General features: G+C 47.2%; 1 protein-coding gene across 1 annotated transcript in view; it reads right to left on the bottom strand.

Annotated features, from left to right (window-relative positions):
• Ccdc57 (coiled-coil domain containing 57) overlaps positions 1-13217 on the bottom strand; it is a 103581-nt gene extending 90364 nt beyond the window's left edge. The window contains 3 exon segments of the mRNA XM_032913584.1: positions 10-118; positions 2416-2830; positions 12779-13217. Coding sequence (XP_032769475.1) covers positions 10-118; positions 2416-2822 — 516 coding nt within the window. The 5' untranslated portion in view covers positions 2823-2830; positions 12779-13217.
• Positions 13218-13477: the final 260 nt, after the last annotated feature.

Raw genomic sequence — 13477 nt, 5'->3', positions numbered from 1 at the left:
ATGATCTACCTGTCTCTGCAGAGCAAGCTCACCATCAAGTTCCTTCAGTTTTCTCTCCAGTTTCCACTTCAGGTTCTCATACTGCTCCCGCTGGTGGTTGAGTTCGCTGTTCTTGTCACTGTGGTAAGCAGACAGGGTGTTCAGAGAGCCATACTGAATGTTCATTGATTGTACACACTGTAGGGTGTACCTCACCCATGGAGCCAGTATATGGCTTTTGCAGGAGTGCATGCAACCAGCCTCCAAGAAGTAGGACTTCTGCTTCACCTGAACCTGCCTGCCACCCCTAAACAAAGGGACCAACTGTGCAGAAGAAAACACAACATAGAATGAGGAAAAGGGCCAGCATGGTGGCACACACCTTTATCCCAGCACTCAGGAGGCAGAGACAGGCTGATCGCTATGTTCAAGGCCAACCTGGTCTACATAGTGAATTCCAGGTCAGTCAGGACTATATAATGAGATAGAAGGGTTAATCATCGAAAGATGCCAATATTTAGAAAAACCAAGGGAAACACAGGTCACTATCCCCTTTAATCAGGATCCTAGCACTTGGGAGGCTGAGGCTGAGGCTGAGGCAGAGGCTGAGGCTGAGGCAGAGGCAGAGGCAGAGGCAGAGGCAGAGGCAGAGGCAGAGGCAGAGGCAGAGGCAGAGGCAGGCAGATCTCTGTGAGTTCAAGGCCAGCCTGGTCTATATAGTGAGGCCCTGTCTCAAAACAACAACAATTAAAAGATTTAAAAAGTAAATAACCTAAACAAAAGTCTCACATTCTAGTTATGATGGATATGGCAAAGGAGAGAACTGGTGAACTTAACACAAACATTAGACATCATATGACAATGGAACGAAAATAAACTAAAAATAAAAGATAGAGAAACAGGGCTGGAGAGATGGCTCAGTGGTTAAGAGCACTGACTGCTCTTCTAGAGGTCCTGAGTTCAAATCCCAGCAACCACATGGTGACTCACAACCATCTGCAATGAGATCTGATGCCCTCTTCTTGTGTGTCTGAAGGCAGCTACAGTGTACATATATATAATAAATAAATAAATCTTTAAAAAAAAAAAAGATAAACAGAGCCAGGCAGTGGTGGCTCCTTTGACCTTTAACCCCAGCCCTTGGGAGGCAGAGACAGGGAGATTTCTAAGTTAGAGGCCAGCCTGGTCTACAGAGTGAACTCCAGGACAGCCAGGGATACACAGAGAAATCCTGTCTCAAACAGACAGACAGACAGACAGACAGACAGAGCCCTGAGGATTTGTAGGGTGGTTAACAACTGGTGACTGACAAGTATCTGAACATGGCTGAAAGGTCTCAGGTTTGGAGGAAAAGGAGAGTCACAAAATAACACAAAGCAGCTTCAGCTTCAAAGTGTGAGCTGGGCTGGAGGGATGGCTTGGTGGTTAGGAGCACTGACTGCTCTTCCAGTTCCTGAGTTCAAATCCCAGCAACCACATGGTGACTCACAACCATCTGTAATGAGACTTGATGCCCTATTTTGGTGTGTCTGAGGACAGCTACAACAACCCTACAGCTATATATAAGTACAGCAAACAACAAAGTGTGAGCTGACATCCGTGCTGAGAATCCTCCAGACAGTGGTTGAACAGCACTTCCTGACTGGGTCACAGGCGCTGCAGAACATGTACTAAAGACCTCCGTGTCTGACACAACATCTCTGCCATGTTAGGTGAAACTTGTGGAATGTATTGCTAAAACAGCAGACCAGCAGCTTCCATCAAACTTTAAAGCTAAGAATGTCAGCAGATAGCATCTGTCATGCTGGAATAATGGCACATGTCTTCAGTTCCAGCATTTCAGGAGGCAGAGATAGGAGGTTCTCTGAATTTTGGTCAGTCTGCTCTACAAAGTAAGTTCCAGGGCAGCCAGTGAGATCTTATATAAAAAAACAAAACAACGAAAACAAAACCAAAACATCTTGGGCTGAGACCTAAGGAAAAGTTCACAGTTCCACGGAGCATCCTATAGAGCACACATCTCACTCACTCACAGTTCCACGGAGCATCCTGTAGAGCACACATCTCACTCACTCACTGTTCCGCTGAGCATCCTGTAGAGCACACATCTCACTCACTCACAGTTCCGCTGAGCATCCTGTAGAGCACACATCTCACTCACTCACAGTTCCACTGAGCATCCTGTAGAGCACACATCTCACTCACTCACAGTTCCACTGAGCATCCTGTAGAGCACACATCTCACTCACTCACAGTTCCGCTGAGCATCCTGTAGAGCACACATCTCACTCACTCACAGTTCCACTGAGCATCCTGTAGAGCACACATCTCACTCACTCACCCAGTTCCACCGAGCATCCTGTACTACTGAGCACCTGGTGGCACATGCACCTCACCACTGGGCGTCATACACAATAATTGGTAAGGATAATGCACCTGTGGACACGCTCCAGCTCCAAGCGGTGCTCCTGCAGCATTAGCTTATGCTGATGCTGCAGCTCCTCCATGCGCCTGGCCTCTCTGGTGAGTTCCTGTTTCAGCTTGGCCACCTCTATCTTGAGCTCACTGGCCTCTGCTTGTTGGGCCTCCTCCCGCCTGCGGGCCTGGGTGAATTCAACGTCATAGCGCTCCAGTTCACGATCCCTCTCTTCCAGCACCTGAAGGTTGTAAACAAAGTCCTCCTGTAGGCGCCTCAGCTTCCCTTGTGCCTCCTCCAGGCGGTTCTGAGTAGCCTGTAGAGCTGCCTCCTGCAGCTGTGCACGGTGGGCCTGCAGGGCTCGCCATTCCTCCTCCTTTTGTGCCAAAAGCTCACTCAGTTCCCGCTCTGAGCATGGCGGCAGCATGGTGACAGCTGCAGCAAAGAAGAAACAAGTGGCACACCATTAGGAACTCTAACTCATAAAAATAAATTTACTTATTTATTTATTTTTGGGTTTTGAGGCAGGGTTTCTTCTGTTTTGCCTTGGCTGTTCTGGAACTCTCTCTATAGACCACGCTGGCCTTGAACTCACAGAGATCTGCCTGCCTCTGCCTCCCACATGCTGGTATTAAAGATCTATGCCACCATTGCTTGGTTAAAAAGCAAATTTAAAAAACAAGATACAAGTTCAGCAGTTTTTGAGATGGAATATTACTAAGTTGCCCAGGCTGACCTTGAACTCCCAATACAGTTTTAACCTCCTGAATAGGGAGGGTAATAGCTATGTGCCACTGTGTCTGGCTAAAGTCTTAATTTTTAAAAATATTAGATCCAACATTATAAAACTACGTTGCCAAATAGCTAACAAGTCTTTCAAAGCAACTTACTGGAGGATTGAGGAATGGGCCTACAGGGCTGGAACTGCAGGGGCCACAAGCACATTAGAAGAGACTGTTTCTTATCAAGGCACACTACAGACTATTACTGGTTCTAGTGAGGCCTGCAGCCAGTACTCTACATAAAAGGGATTCTTTTCTGTATACAGAGCCATTTAGCTTGTAGCCAGGCTCCTGGCTTTATTTATAGTCAGCCCAAGGATACCCACAGGGAAGGACAGAAGGTCAACAATGCTGGGCACCATCACCTAGGCACAAGAGCCAAGTGTAATGTAAGCAAAGGGAGCCACGAGGGGAGCCACGAGGGGAGCCACGAGGAGAGCCATGAGGGGAGTCAAGAGGGGAGCCACGAGAACTCTTCTCTAATGTCACCATCTTCCAACAATCTTTTTTTTTTTTTCATTTTTTTTTTCGGAGTTGGGGACTGAACCCAGGGCCTTGCGCTTGCTAGGCAAGCGCTCTACCACTGAGCTAAATCCCAACCCTCCAACAGTCTTTTCCAGGGCACATGGAGGCTTCTGGCAGTAACAGTTTTGTATCGCTGTCACCCCAAAGAAGGTGGCAGTATGACTCTGTAAATGGGTATTCTTTAGAAAGAAAAACACACTGTCCTGGATCACTTCAACTCACTAGTCTTATGTATAGTATATTTACAGAGAGGTAAAAATAATCATGGCCATCACCCTGAGATAGCCCAGAGTGAAGGTAATATAGGTTACCTCACCTCTACTCAAATCAACAATGAGTAGGCCATCACAGACATAAAACTCAAAAACAGGGGTTGCTCTTGTGCTGTGCTGTATGTGTGCATGGAGAAGGACATGATGTGTGTGGGGGGTGTGTGTACGTGTGTGTAGTGTGTATTGTACCGTGTAGTGTGTGTGTGTGTTGTGCCGTGTAGTGTGTATGTGTGTATGTTGTACCGTGGTGTACATGTATGAGTGTGTGGTGCTGTGGACGTTTGTGAGTATATTACAGCATGGTGTATATGGTATAACATGGATGAGCTCACGTGTATTATGGTGTGCTGTGTTATATGTTTACATCAACTCCAGAGTTGCTAAGCCAATAGCTGCTCTTTATATAGGCAATACTACTTACAGAAAATTTAACTCATGAAATTATTGATAAGAAGAACTAGTCACAGTCAGGCTGGAGAGATGGCTCCATGGTTAAGAGTACTCGCTGTCCTTGTAGAGGACCCAATTCCTTTACCAGCACCCACATGGCAGCTCACACGCATTTGTAAGTCCAGTTTCAGGGCCTCTGATGCCTTCCTCTGATGTCTACAGGTTCCTTCAAACACATGGTACACATAAAACTTCCACAAGAACATGCATAGAGACATAAAAATAAATGAATAAAATTTAGAATTACAGTCCAAATCATTATACATCACCTGGACTAAAAAACCAAGAGTGTATTTCACAGGAAAGAAGGGGTTTTCCATCCAACAGTGAGCACAGCTCTGTGTGTGTCTTGTAAGCACTGAATCACCGAGGGCCTGGAAGGTCTATGGACCAGGCGGTATTTGGTAGGGGCCTCAAGGCACACAGCAACTTACAACCCTAGCCCTGCCCTGCTGGTCTCCCACAGAGAGGCTTCTATCAGCATGTAGGGGACAAGCCTGACAAAGCTTCTCAAAGCTGGTCAGGGTCCTCAACCCATTAGGGACCAAGCAAGGGCTGTATAGAGACACAAACAAAACACTGGCTGTGCAGTCCCTGATTCTCGGGCACAGGAGGAGAGCACAGTGGCATAGCGAATCTGAGTGCTGCCAAGAACGAAATTTGGAGCAAGGGTCCCCCTAGCTGCATCCAGAAGAGGCTGGCCCACCAGTGCCAATCACTGGAGACCTCAGAGCTCCTTGAGTGTGCTGAGATGGAGTTCCTAGGAGCAGGTTACAATCTGGGTCAGCTTTGTTTATCCTGCTGCTCACCTGGCATAAGCTCTAGCTTCACAACCCGTCACGGCCGCCTGGCTTCTCAGAACTGCTACAAGCCACCCTTCACTTGAGTTCAGGAGACGCCTGCCGCCTGCCTACCTGTCTGCCTGGCATCCACTCTACAGCTCTGTTCAGTTCCTGCATCCTACTCAATGGTCTGGTCATCTCACTAACAGGCCTGACTCTTCATTGCTTCATCCCCGATGCCTGTATCTTGGTGGCCTCACACTCCTGCCATGACAGTCTATGCTCTCTGTGAGCCAAGAGACCCTCCTTCCTAAACAGCTCTTGTCAGAGCAGTGAGGAAGATAACTAGCATTCCCCATGGCTACGGGGTTCCTTTAGGTTCAGCCTAACTGAGGGGCTGCTCCACCTAGAGCACTGGAACCCTAGTCATTCAACACATAGTCTTGGGGAGCTACAGGAGAAGCCTCTGGAGGAAGGTAGGCCACAGCAGTGTGCATGGTGTCTAGGAGACTCTCTGCCAACAGAGCAGCATTGACCAGGGGAGCACATCAATTTGTTCATTTGTTCTCTCTCTCTCTCTCTCTCTCTCTCTCTCTCTCTCTCTCTCTCTCTCTCTCTCTCTTCTTATTTTTAAAACATTAAACTTGCCAGGTGAGATGGCACTTTCCTGAAACTCTAGCTTTTGATGGCTGAGGCAGGGGGATCACAGGCTTGATTTTAAAGCCTAGGCTAAGTGCTGAGGCCTGTTTCAGAAATGAACAAATGGAACACTAGGCTTTCTTTTTGAAAATCTAATGGGGTGTTGTCAGTGTACCTGTGAAGTCTAGAGAGCCTTAGAAACCTCTGGATTTGGGAAGATGGAACGACTCTTCCTGAAAGACATGATTTCCCATGGGGCTTACGGGCCAATCAGACTTCCAGATAGGAGAGGCATCATCTGTAAGACATGCTCAGTATGGCACAGAACGCAGGAGCCCCCAGTCCCGCATCCATCATGTGGGGGGTGTGACTCTGAATTAAGATGTCACAAACAATATGGTAGCACATGCAGCAGCTCATGAACTCAGCTCGAGAGCTCACAAGGCCCAACACAGTGTGTAGCAAGGGTGCGTGCAATCAGGCCTGCAGAAGCCGCTCCTGAGCACAGGATCTGGTCAGTGGGAGAGCAACACACAGCAAAAGGTTGATATGGAAAGACAATCAGCCTCTCCGGGTGATAAAAGACGCTGGGACTTCACGAAGTTACAACAGAGCCAGAGAGTACCAGAGCTGGGAGCAGGGCCCTCTTAATAGCTGACACCACCCTTAAGAGGGAGCAATTCAAAACCAAGCCCTGAAGTCACCTAAGAAAAGTCTATCTGAGAGGGAAAGAGCCTTCCCACAGGCCCAGCAGGGGTCCTTGCCGTGCCCACCATGTGCCTAACTCCCCAGCAGGCCCCCTACAGTTGCTGTTCAGGGATATGCAGCAGAAACCTATGAAAAGCACGGTGTGCTTTCTGCTCAACAGGTGAGGCACAGAATTGACAACCCTTCATTCAACTGTCTACAAATGTGAGACAATTAATAAACATCTGGTTGATAATTAATTGAAAAGTATTAATATGCAGTAGTAGACGCTACAGTTTAGAAAAAGGATAAGTTGTAAAAGCATAAGAACAGAACTGAGGACAAGCTGTCTGGGCACCAGAACTGGACAGCCTTCCACAGTGGCTGTTTCCTTTGGTTTCCTTCCTGTGAAGAACTGCAGCTCGGGTGTACTTGGTTCTCTCTGTTACCAATAAGAAAAGCTGCCGTGTCCGGTGCAGAAGAACACTATCTACTCTGGATGGGGGACACTGTCATCCTGTCATGGCTGGGAGGGAGGGGGGGGGAGGGAGAGAGGGAGGGGAGGGAGGGAGGAGGGGGGGGGGGGAGGGAGGGGCTTCCTTGTTTGGGCTCACAGTTTGGCAGCACAGGCAGGCAGGACAGCAGGAACACAGAGCAGCTGGTCACCATGTCACCATGTCACCACGTCACCACGTCACACCCACACTTAAAAAGCAAAAAGAGATCATCCCTGCTGCTCAGTTAGCTTTTAGCTCTCTTTCTTCTTCAGCTGAGACATCGGTCTATGGAATGGTGCGCCCTCCAGTGAGGGTGGGTCTTTCCACTTCAATCACCTTAATTGGGAAAGTCTCTCAGATATGCCCAGATATGCTCATAAATGATTCTAGGGACTTTAATTGATGATCAGTGTTAATCACCACACTACCCAACGACCTTTACTCACAAACATTTGAAGGACTTGAACTAAGCTCAGGGAGTCTACCCTTTAAATGCTCACAGGAGACAAAATTCAAAGGTCCCAAGTTTTTTCATATTCATCATTAACTGCCAGAGCCACAGCTACAACCATTTTCTTTTGTTGCTGGATATTTGAACCCTGAGATCGTGTTATTTACTGAAAAACCCTGTTTCTGGTTGTGGTGTGGCTCAGCCTTTAGCACACCCTTAGCACACACCTTTAATCCCAAACGAAGGTAAAGTTAGTTTGTAGAAGGAAGAGCCCATGTTTGAAAATTATGTCAAACTGAGTGACAGAAAAAGTGACAAATCAAAGAAAGATTTGACAGGATAGGATATGCCCAACTCTCACAAGGGAGAAAGAGAGGAGCTTTACTGGGACAGTTTTACGGACACAAGTTAGCAAGTTGCAGGAAGAGAGGGAGAGGGTGTGTGTGTGTGTGTGTGTGTGTGTGTGTGTGTGTAAGCCAGAGAGTGAGGAGAAGCCAGAACAGATTGCCAAAGTTGATATGAGGCAATTCAGGAAAGGCCAAGAGAGAGAGGCCAGATCAAATCAGTCAGCTGGGGGAGAAGCTTGAGTCATAATAGCTGAACTCAACCAGACACCTAGACTGAAGAAACAACTGGGAAGGAGTAAGTTTATTTAGTAGCAAGTCTCAGAGACTAAAAACATTCTAGGCCTAGATAAGATTGTATAGAGGCTCGAAGCTTCCAGGACTAAGCTTAGGTGCCAGACTGAAGCAGTAAACTGAGAATAAAAGTTACGGTTACAATTTTTAAATGGATCTCCACTATCTTACTACACTCCCTGGGTCACACAAGTAATTGAGAAATAAAATGGAAGAGAAGTCATACAATCTCACACTTAAGAGCTAGGTCCATGGGGCTGGGGATTTAGCTCAGTGGTAGAGCACTTACCTAGGAAGCGCAAGGCCCTGGGTTCGGTCCCCAGCTCCGAAAAAAAAAAACCAAAAAAAAAAAAAAAAAAAAAGAGCTAGGTCCATGTGGACTATTAGATACATACGTTTCACATGCCCCCAAACCCACAAAACTTAGTAATAAGCATTCAGAGTAAAATAAAAACGAGAAAGCCTAATGCCATTAAAAATGGGTATCACGGGGGTTGGGGATTTGGCTCAGTGGTAGAGCGCTTACCTAGGAAGCGCAAGGTCCTGGGTTCAGTCCCCAGCCCCAGAAAAAAAAAAAAAAAAGAAAAAAAAAAAAAATGGGTATCACGGGGCTGGGGAATATTTTCACACACACAGACTTTGAAAAATAATATTTTGGTTCTACATTCTAAGTAAATGTAAAAACTGCACATAAGCAATATACCTGACAGTTATAATAGGCCTGTTTTTCATAGGAAAATGAGCTGCCATTCTGAAGCCATGTTGTGTGTGCTACAGGATGTCCTGCTTAGCTTTTTGTTAGCCTGGCACGAGCTTGGAGTTATTTGGGAAAAGGAATGTCAGTTGAAAAGAATGCCTCCATAAGACTGCTCGAGATTGCCTGTAAGCAAGGCTGTGAGGCAGTTTCTTGGTTAATGTGTGAGGGTCTAGCCCAGTGTGGATGGTACCACTCTGGGCAGGTGGTCTTGGCTGGGATAAGAAAACAAACTGGGCAAACCATGAAGAACAAGCAGGCCAGTGAACAGTGAGTGCCCTCCATGGCCCCTGCTTCAGCTCCTGACTCTAGTTCTTGTCTTATCTTTCCTTGTGACATCTATGGTTGTGTAAAGTGAGTCAATCACTCCTCCCTGTGCCAGTTAATTTTATGTCAATTTGACACAAGCTATAGTCATCTGAGAAGAGGGAACCTCAATTGAGAAAATGCCCCCATGAGATCAAGCCATAAGCAGGCAAGCCTGCAGGGCATTTGTTTTCTTTTTTGGAGGGGGAGAGGAAGGGAGTTACTCTGTGTAGCCCTTGCTATCCTGGAACTCACTCTGCAGACCAGGCTAGCCTCGAACTCAGAGATCTGCCTGTCTCTGCCTTCTGAGTGCTGCAATTAAAAATGTGCTCCACCACTCTGCCACTTCTCTCCCCTGACCCCTTTCTCCCTCTCTCCCTTCCCCCCCCTTGCTCTCCACGTGTGTTCCTAGCCTGCCCCCCCATCCTTCTCTGTCCCTCTCTTTCTCTGCCTCTACTCCCTTCTCAACTCCCTTTCCATGTCCCCAAATAAATTCTATTCTATACTAAAAAAAAAAAAAAAAAAAAAAAAAAAAAAAATGTGCTCCACCACATGGCAACAAAGACAATTCAGTCTTTGTTTTCCTTTTTGTTTTTCTGAGACAAACTCTCTATGCAGACCATACTGGCCTGGAACTCACAGAGATCTTTCTGCCTCTACCTCTGCTTCAGACTTCTAGAGTGTTGGGGGTTGGGGGGTGCTGGGGTCCAGGAGTCACCTCACAAACCACTCAAACACCAATCTTAGTCAGAAAGGGATAGTTTATTGAGCATTTGGGATAGTTTATTGAGCATTTGCCCCAGGACTGATTGATCAGGGCCACAGACCAGACTTAAGAGTTACCTGTGACCTGAAGCCAGGATCCTACAGAGCTTTTAAGCCTTGAAATCCAAAAACATCTGTGCCAAGTTATTTCACCAATCAGGGTTTAGGGATAGGGAATTTCCTTAGGAGCATGTGCTTTTTGTACACTTATCCTGTTCCCATTGGTTGGGGTAGTCAATTGTGGCTGGGCAACTTGGCTTGCCATCCAGGCTGTCAGTTACCCATATACATGTCTCTTTTTCTGCCAAGTAGGATGTCAATTCCCAGGTAGATCTTGGGAACTTAAACTTTATTCGACCCCTACTCAAAATGAGAGTTTTACTCAAAATGGCTTCGTACGTCAGTGCGGGTGGCTCTCCTATGTTGAGGTCTATCCCAGGGGCAGTTTAAGAAGACAAGAGACCACAAAAGCTCAGACACAGGTGCAGGAAGGCTGCTGGGTGGCTCGGGTCCACGCTTCTTGTGGCTAACCACACAAAGCAGTTTTAATTCTATTTGTTCCCAAGAACACCAAAGCATAGACCATAACAGAAAATGCAATCAGCTAGAGCAGGAGAAAGTTTCCTTATATTGCTAACATCACAAAACAGCTGCTGGACAGGCAATAGTTACCTAGGCCTTAACAGGGGAGAGAGGAAGGAGAAGAGGAGCTGCAACCGAAATGTAAGGTGAATAAATTAATTAATGGAAAAATTATAAGGAAAGATTGTTTTACAGCAAAGTGCCAGCTAATAAATGTAGGAGTAATAGAAATAGAAAATATTTGACAAATACCACATACATAATTACTTCAGGACAGAGGCTGCCAGAGGCAGAAAGAGGCCACCACACTTAAACGCCATGGCTCTCTGACTCCACATCAGGCAATGCAGGTGCTGATTCTCTGCCAGTTTCAAATAAGGCCTTACGGCTTCAGTAAAAAGAAAATCCAGGACTCAGAATAGAGATGCTGGCTCTTCAGACTGAAATTACTGGAATTATCTGGGTGCTTAAGAAGAGACAAGAGACACAGGACCAGAAGAGTCATTGGGCCAGTTAATGAGGATGTGCTGTGACTGGGAAATCTTCAGCTTTCTGAAAAGATTGGAATTGCTTGAAGGTAAAGTACTATCAGGGAGAGGGAGAAAAATAACAGACCAGGTCCTGCAAGTCAAGCATCCCAGAGAAAAGCAAAAGAAGTATATCCTGGGAGCTGATATACGGGTGTGGTGGCTTACATATTCGAATGCTCAGTCAACAGGGAGTGGAACTATTTGAGAAGATTGCAAGGATTAGGAGGTGTGGCCTTGCAGGAGGAAGTGTGTCACTAGGGTGGGCTTTGAGGTTTCAAAAGCCATGCTGGGCTGTCTCTCCGTCTGTCTGTGGATCAGAATGTAGCTGTCAGCTATCCAGAACTATGCTCGCTGCCATGATGATAGTAGACTAAGCCTCTGAAGCAGTAAGCCCCCAGTTAACTGCTTTCTTTTATAAGAGTTGCTTTGGTCATGGTCTCTTCGTAGCCATAGAACAGTAACTAAGACAACGGGCTTATATGGGACTGTTCCTGAAGCCAAGGGAATTCCTGCATGGTCGTTATGAAGCAGTTTCATAAAGGGTTCCAGGATATAGTGGAAGGGCAGTGACTTTTGAGGTCCTCCCTGTGGGGACATCAATGAACTCCATCTCTGCATGACTAGCCTGTGCCATCCCCAATCCCTTGGAGCTGTGGTTATCCTTCACCTCTTATCCTCAGGGAGGACAGCCCTGTACCCAGGCAGGAGCCCCAGAGAATACATTCTGTGCCTGTTTCCTGCAGCTCTCCCAGGGCCCCAGCTGCCAGAGCAGTGATTGAAACCTACTCTGATCCAGATTCTAAATAAAGACTGCTGGAAACTGTATCCCAGTTTAGTCCCAAAGGTTTAAATGGTTTGATTCAGTTAACGTGTGATTCATTTTCTCCACCTAACATAGCAAGAATAAGACAGAGATTAAAACAAAACAAAACAAAAAAAAAAAATCAGGAAGCTTTCACTGATGTATGCTAAAATTAGTAACAGAAAATATGGTTAGAAGCAAGACACAGTCAAGCACCTCCCCAAATGGTATTTATTATTTACAATAAGAAAATAGTAACTCTGTTACTTATTTAGTTTTTAAGAAAGGGTCTCTACAAATCTCTGGCTGTCCTGGAAGTATGAAGACCAGGCTGGCCTTGAAATCAAGGAGATCCACCTTCCTCTGCCTCCCAAGTGCTGGGACTTTAAGGAACGTGCCATCATGCAGAGCAGAAAATAGTAGCTTTATGTTAGCCACTTGGCAGGCACCACTTAAACCACTCAAAACTTAGCGACGAAAGTATTCCCCAGTAACGGGCGTCTGCCTTTTGAGAGACGCTGCCATTTTCTTGTTAAAAATGTGTAACTTAGGGGTTGGGGATTTAGCTCAGTGGTAGAGCGCTTGCCTAGCAAGCACAAGGCCCTGGGTTCGGTCCCCAGCTTCCAAAAAAAAAAAAAAAAAGTGTAACTTAATCGCGTTAAACATCGGGCCAACCCAGGAAGTAATGCAGTCTACAAGACAATGGACTAATGAAGTCAATGAGGGACTGAAGCGCTGTTGCAGGTTGCAAAGCAGTGAAAACAATGCAGTTATGTGCCGGTTTGAGTGAAACTGCACCCAGTGCTGGTGCTGGAGGCTATCCGAGGATAACCGCGTGTGGCTACTCACGAGATAGGCGTTTCGGGAGTCTGGGTCAAAGCTACAGGGGAGCAGAACCTGATGCGATGGCCGTCCACTCACCGCGTGTGTCACCCGGCAGGACCCTACGGAATTAGCTTCGACTCCTGCGTACGACCTAGAGCTGCGCCAGGCGGGACCGGGGTCTCCAGGATTCCGAGCATCCGCACTCTCCCGCCCGCGCCTAAAGTTCGGGCCACGTTACCATAGCGACTGGAGTCCGCAACCTTGGTCCCGGTGAACTCTGAGCGGCGCTGGTGTCCCGCCGGGCAGAAACAGGAGTCTCAACACAGAGTTCCGACTTGTGCGCTGTACCGAAGGAAGAGATGCATGGTGTTCCGTAGCTTACCGGACTCCCTAAGCAGTGCATGTCAGTGAGCAAGGACCCGCACCTGTGGGGCCCTGTGCTCTTCCCCTAGCTGACCTGATAGTCCCCAGGATGCCCATCCTGGAGCCCCAAAGGGCTAACTTCGGTTTAGCAGGAGGCGCCGGTAGGCGGAACGACTAGGAGCTCAGGGGTGGAGCCTGCGAGTCGTGGGTGGGGAGTTATTTCTGGACTTAGGTTTTTGCTTTGTAGATGGTTCATGAGACTGTGACAAGGGGGCACATGCCGAGGGTGGGTGGAGGTTGCAACTAGAGCCTGTCGCCAGGCAGAGAGGGCTAAGTGAAGGAGTTGATCCTCCTTCAGAGCTCTGGGTAAGGCAGGGCCACAAGAAGTCCTTCCAAGATTTGGTCTGATACCTCAAGCATCAAAGGGTGAAT

The sequence above is a fragment of the Rattus rattus genome, chromosome 9 (genome assembly GCF_011064425.1).
Source record: "Rattus rattus isolate New Zealand chromosome 9, Rrattus_CSIRO_v1, whole genome shotgun sequence".
Classification (NCBI taxonomy): Eukaryota; Metazoa; Chordata; class Mammalia; order Rodentia; family Muridae; genus Rattus; species Rattus rattus.
The sequence above is the reverse complement of the archived record's forward strand: the minus strand, read 5'-3'. Positions and strand labels throughout refer to the sequence as shown.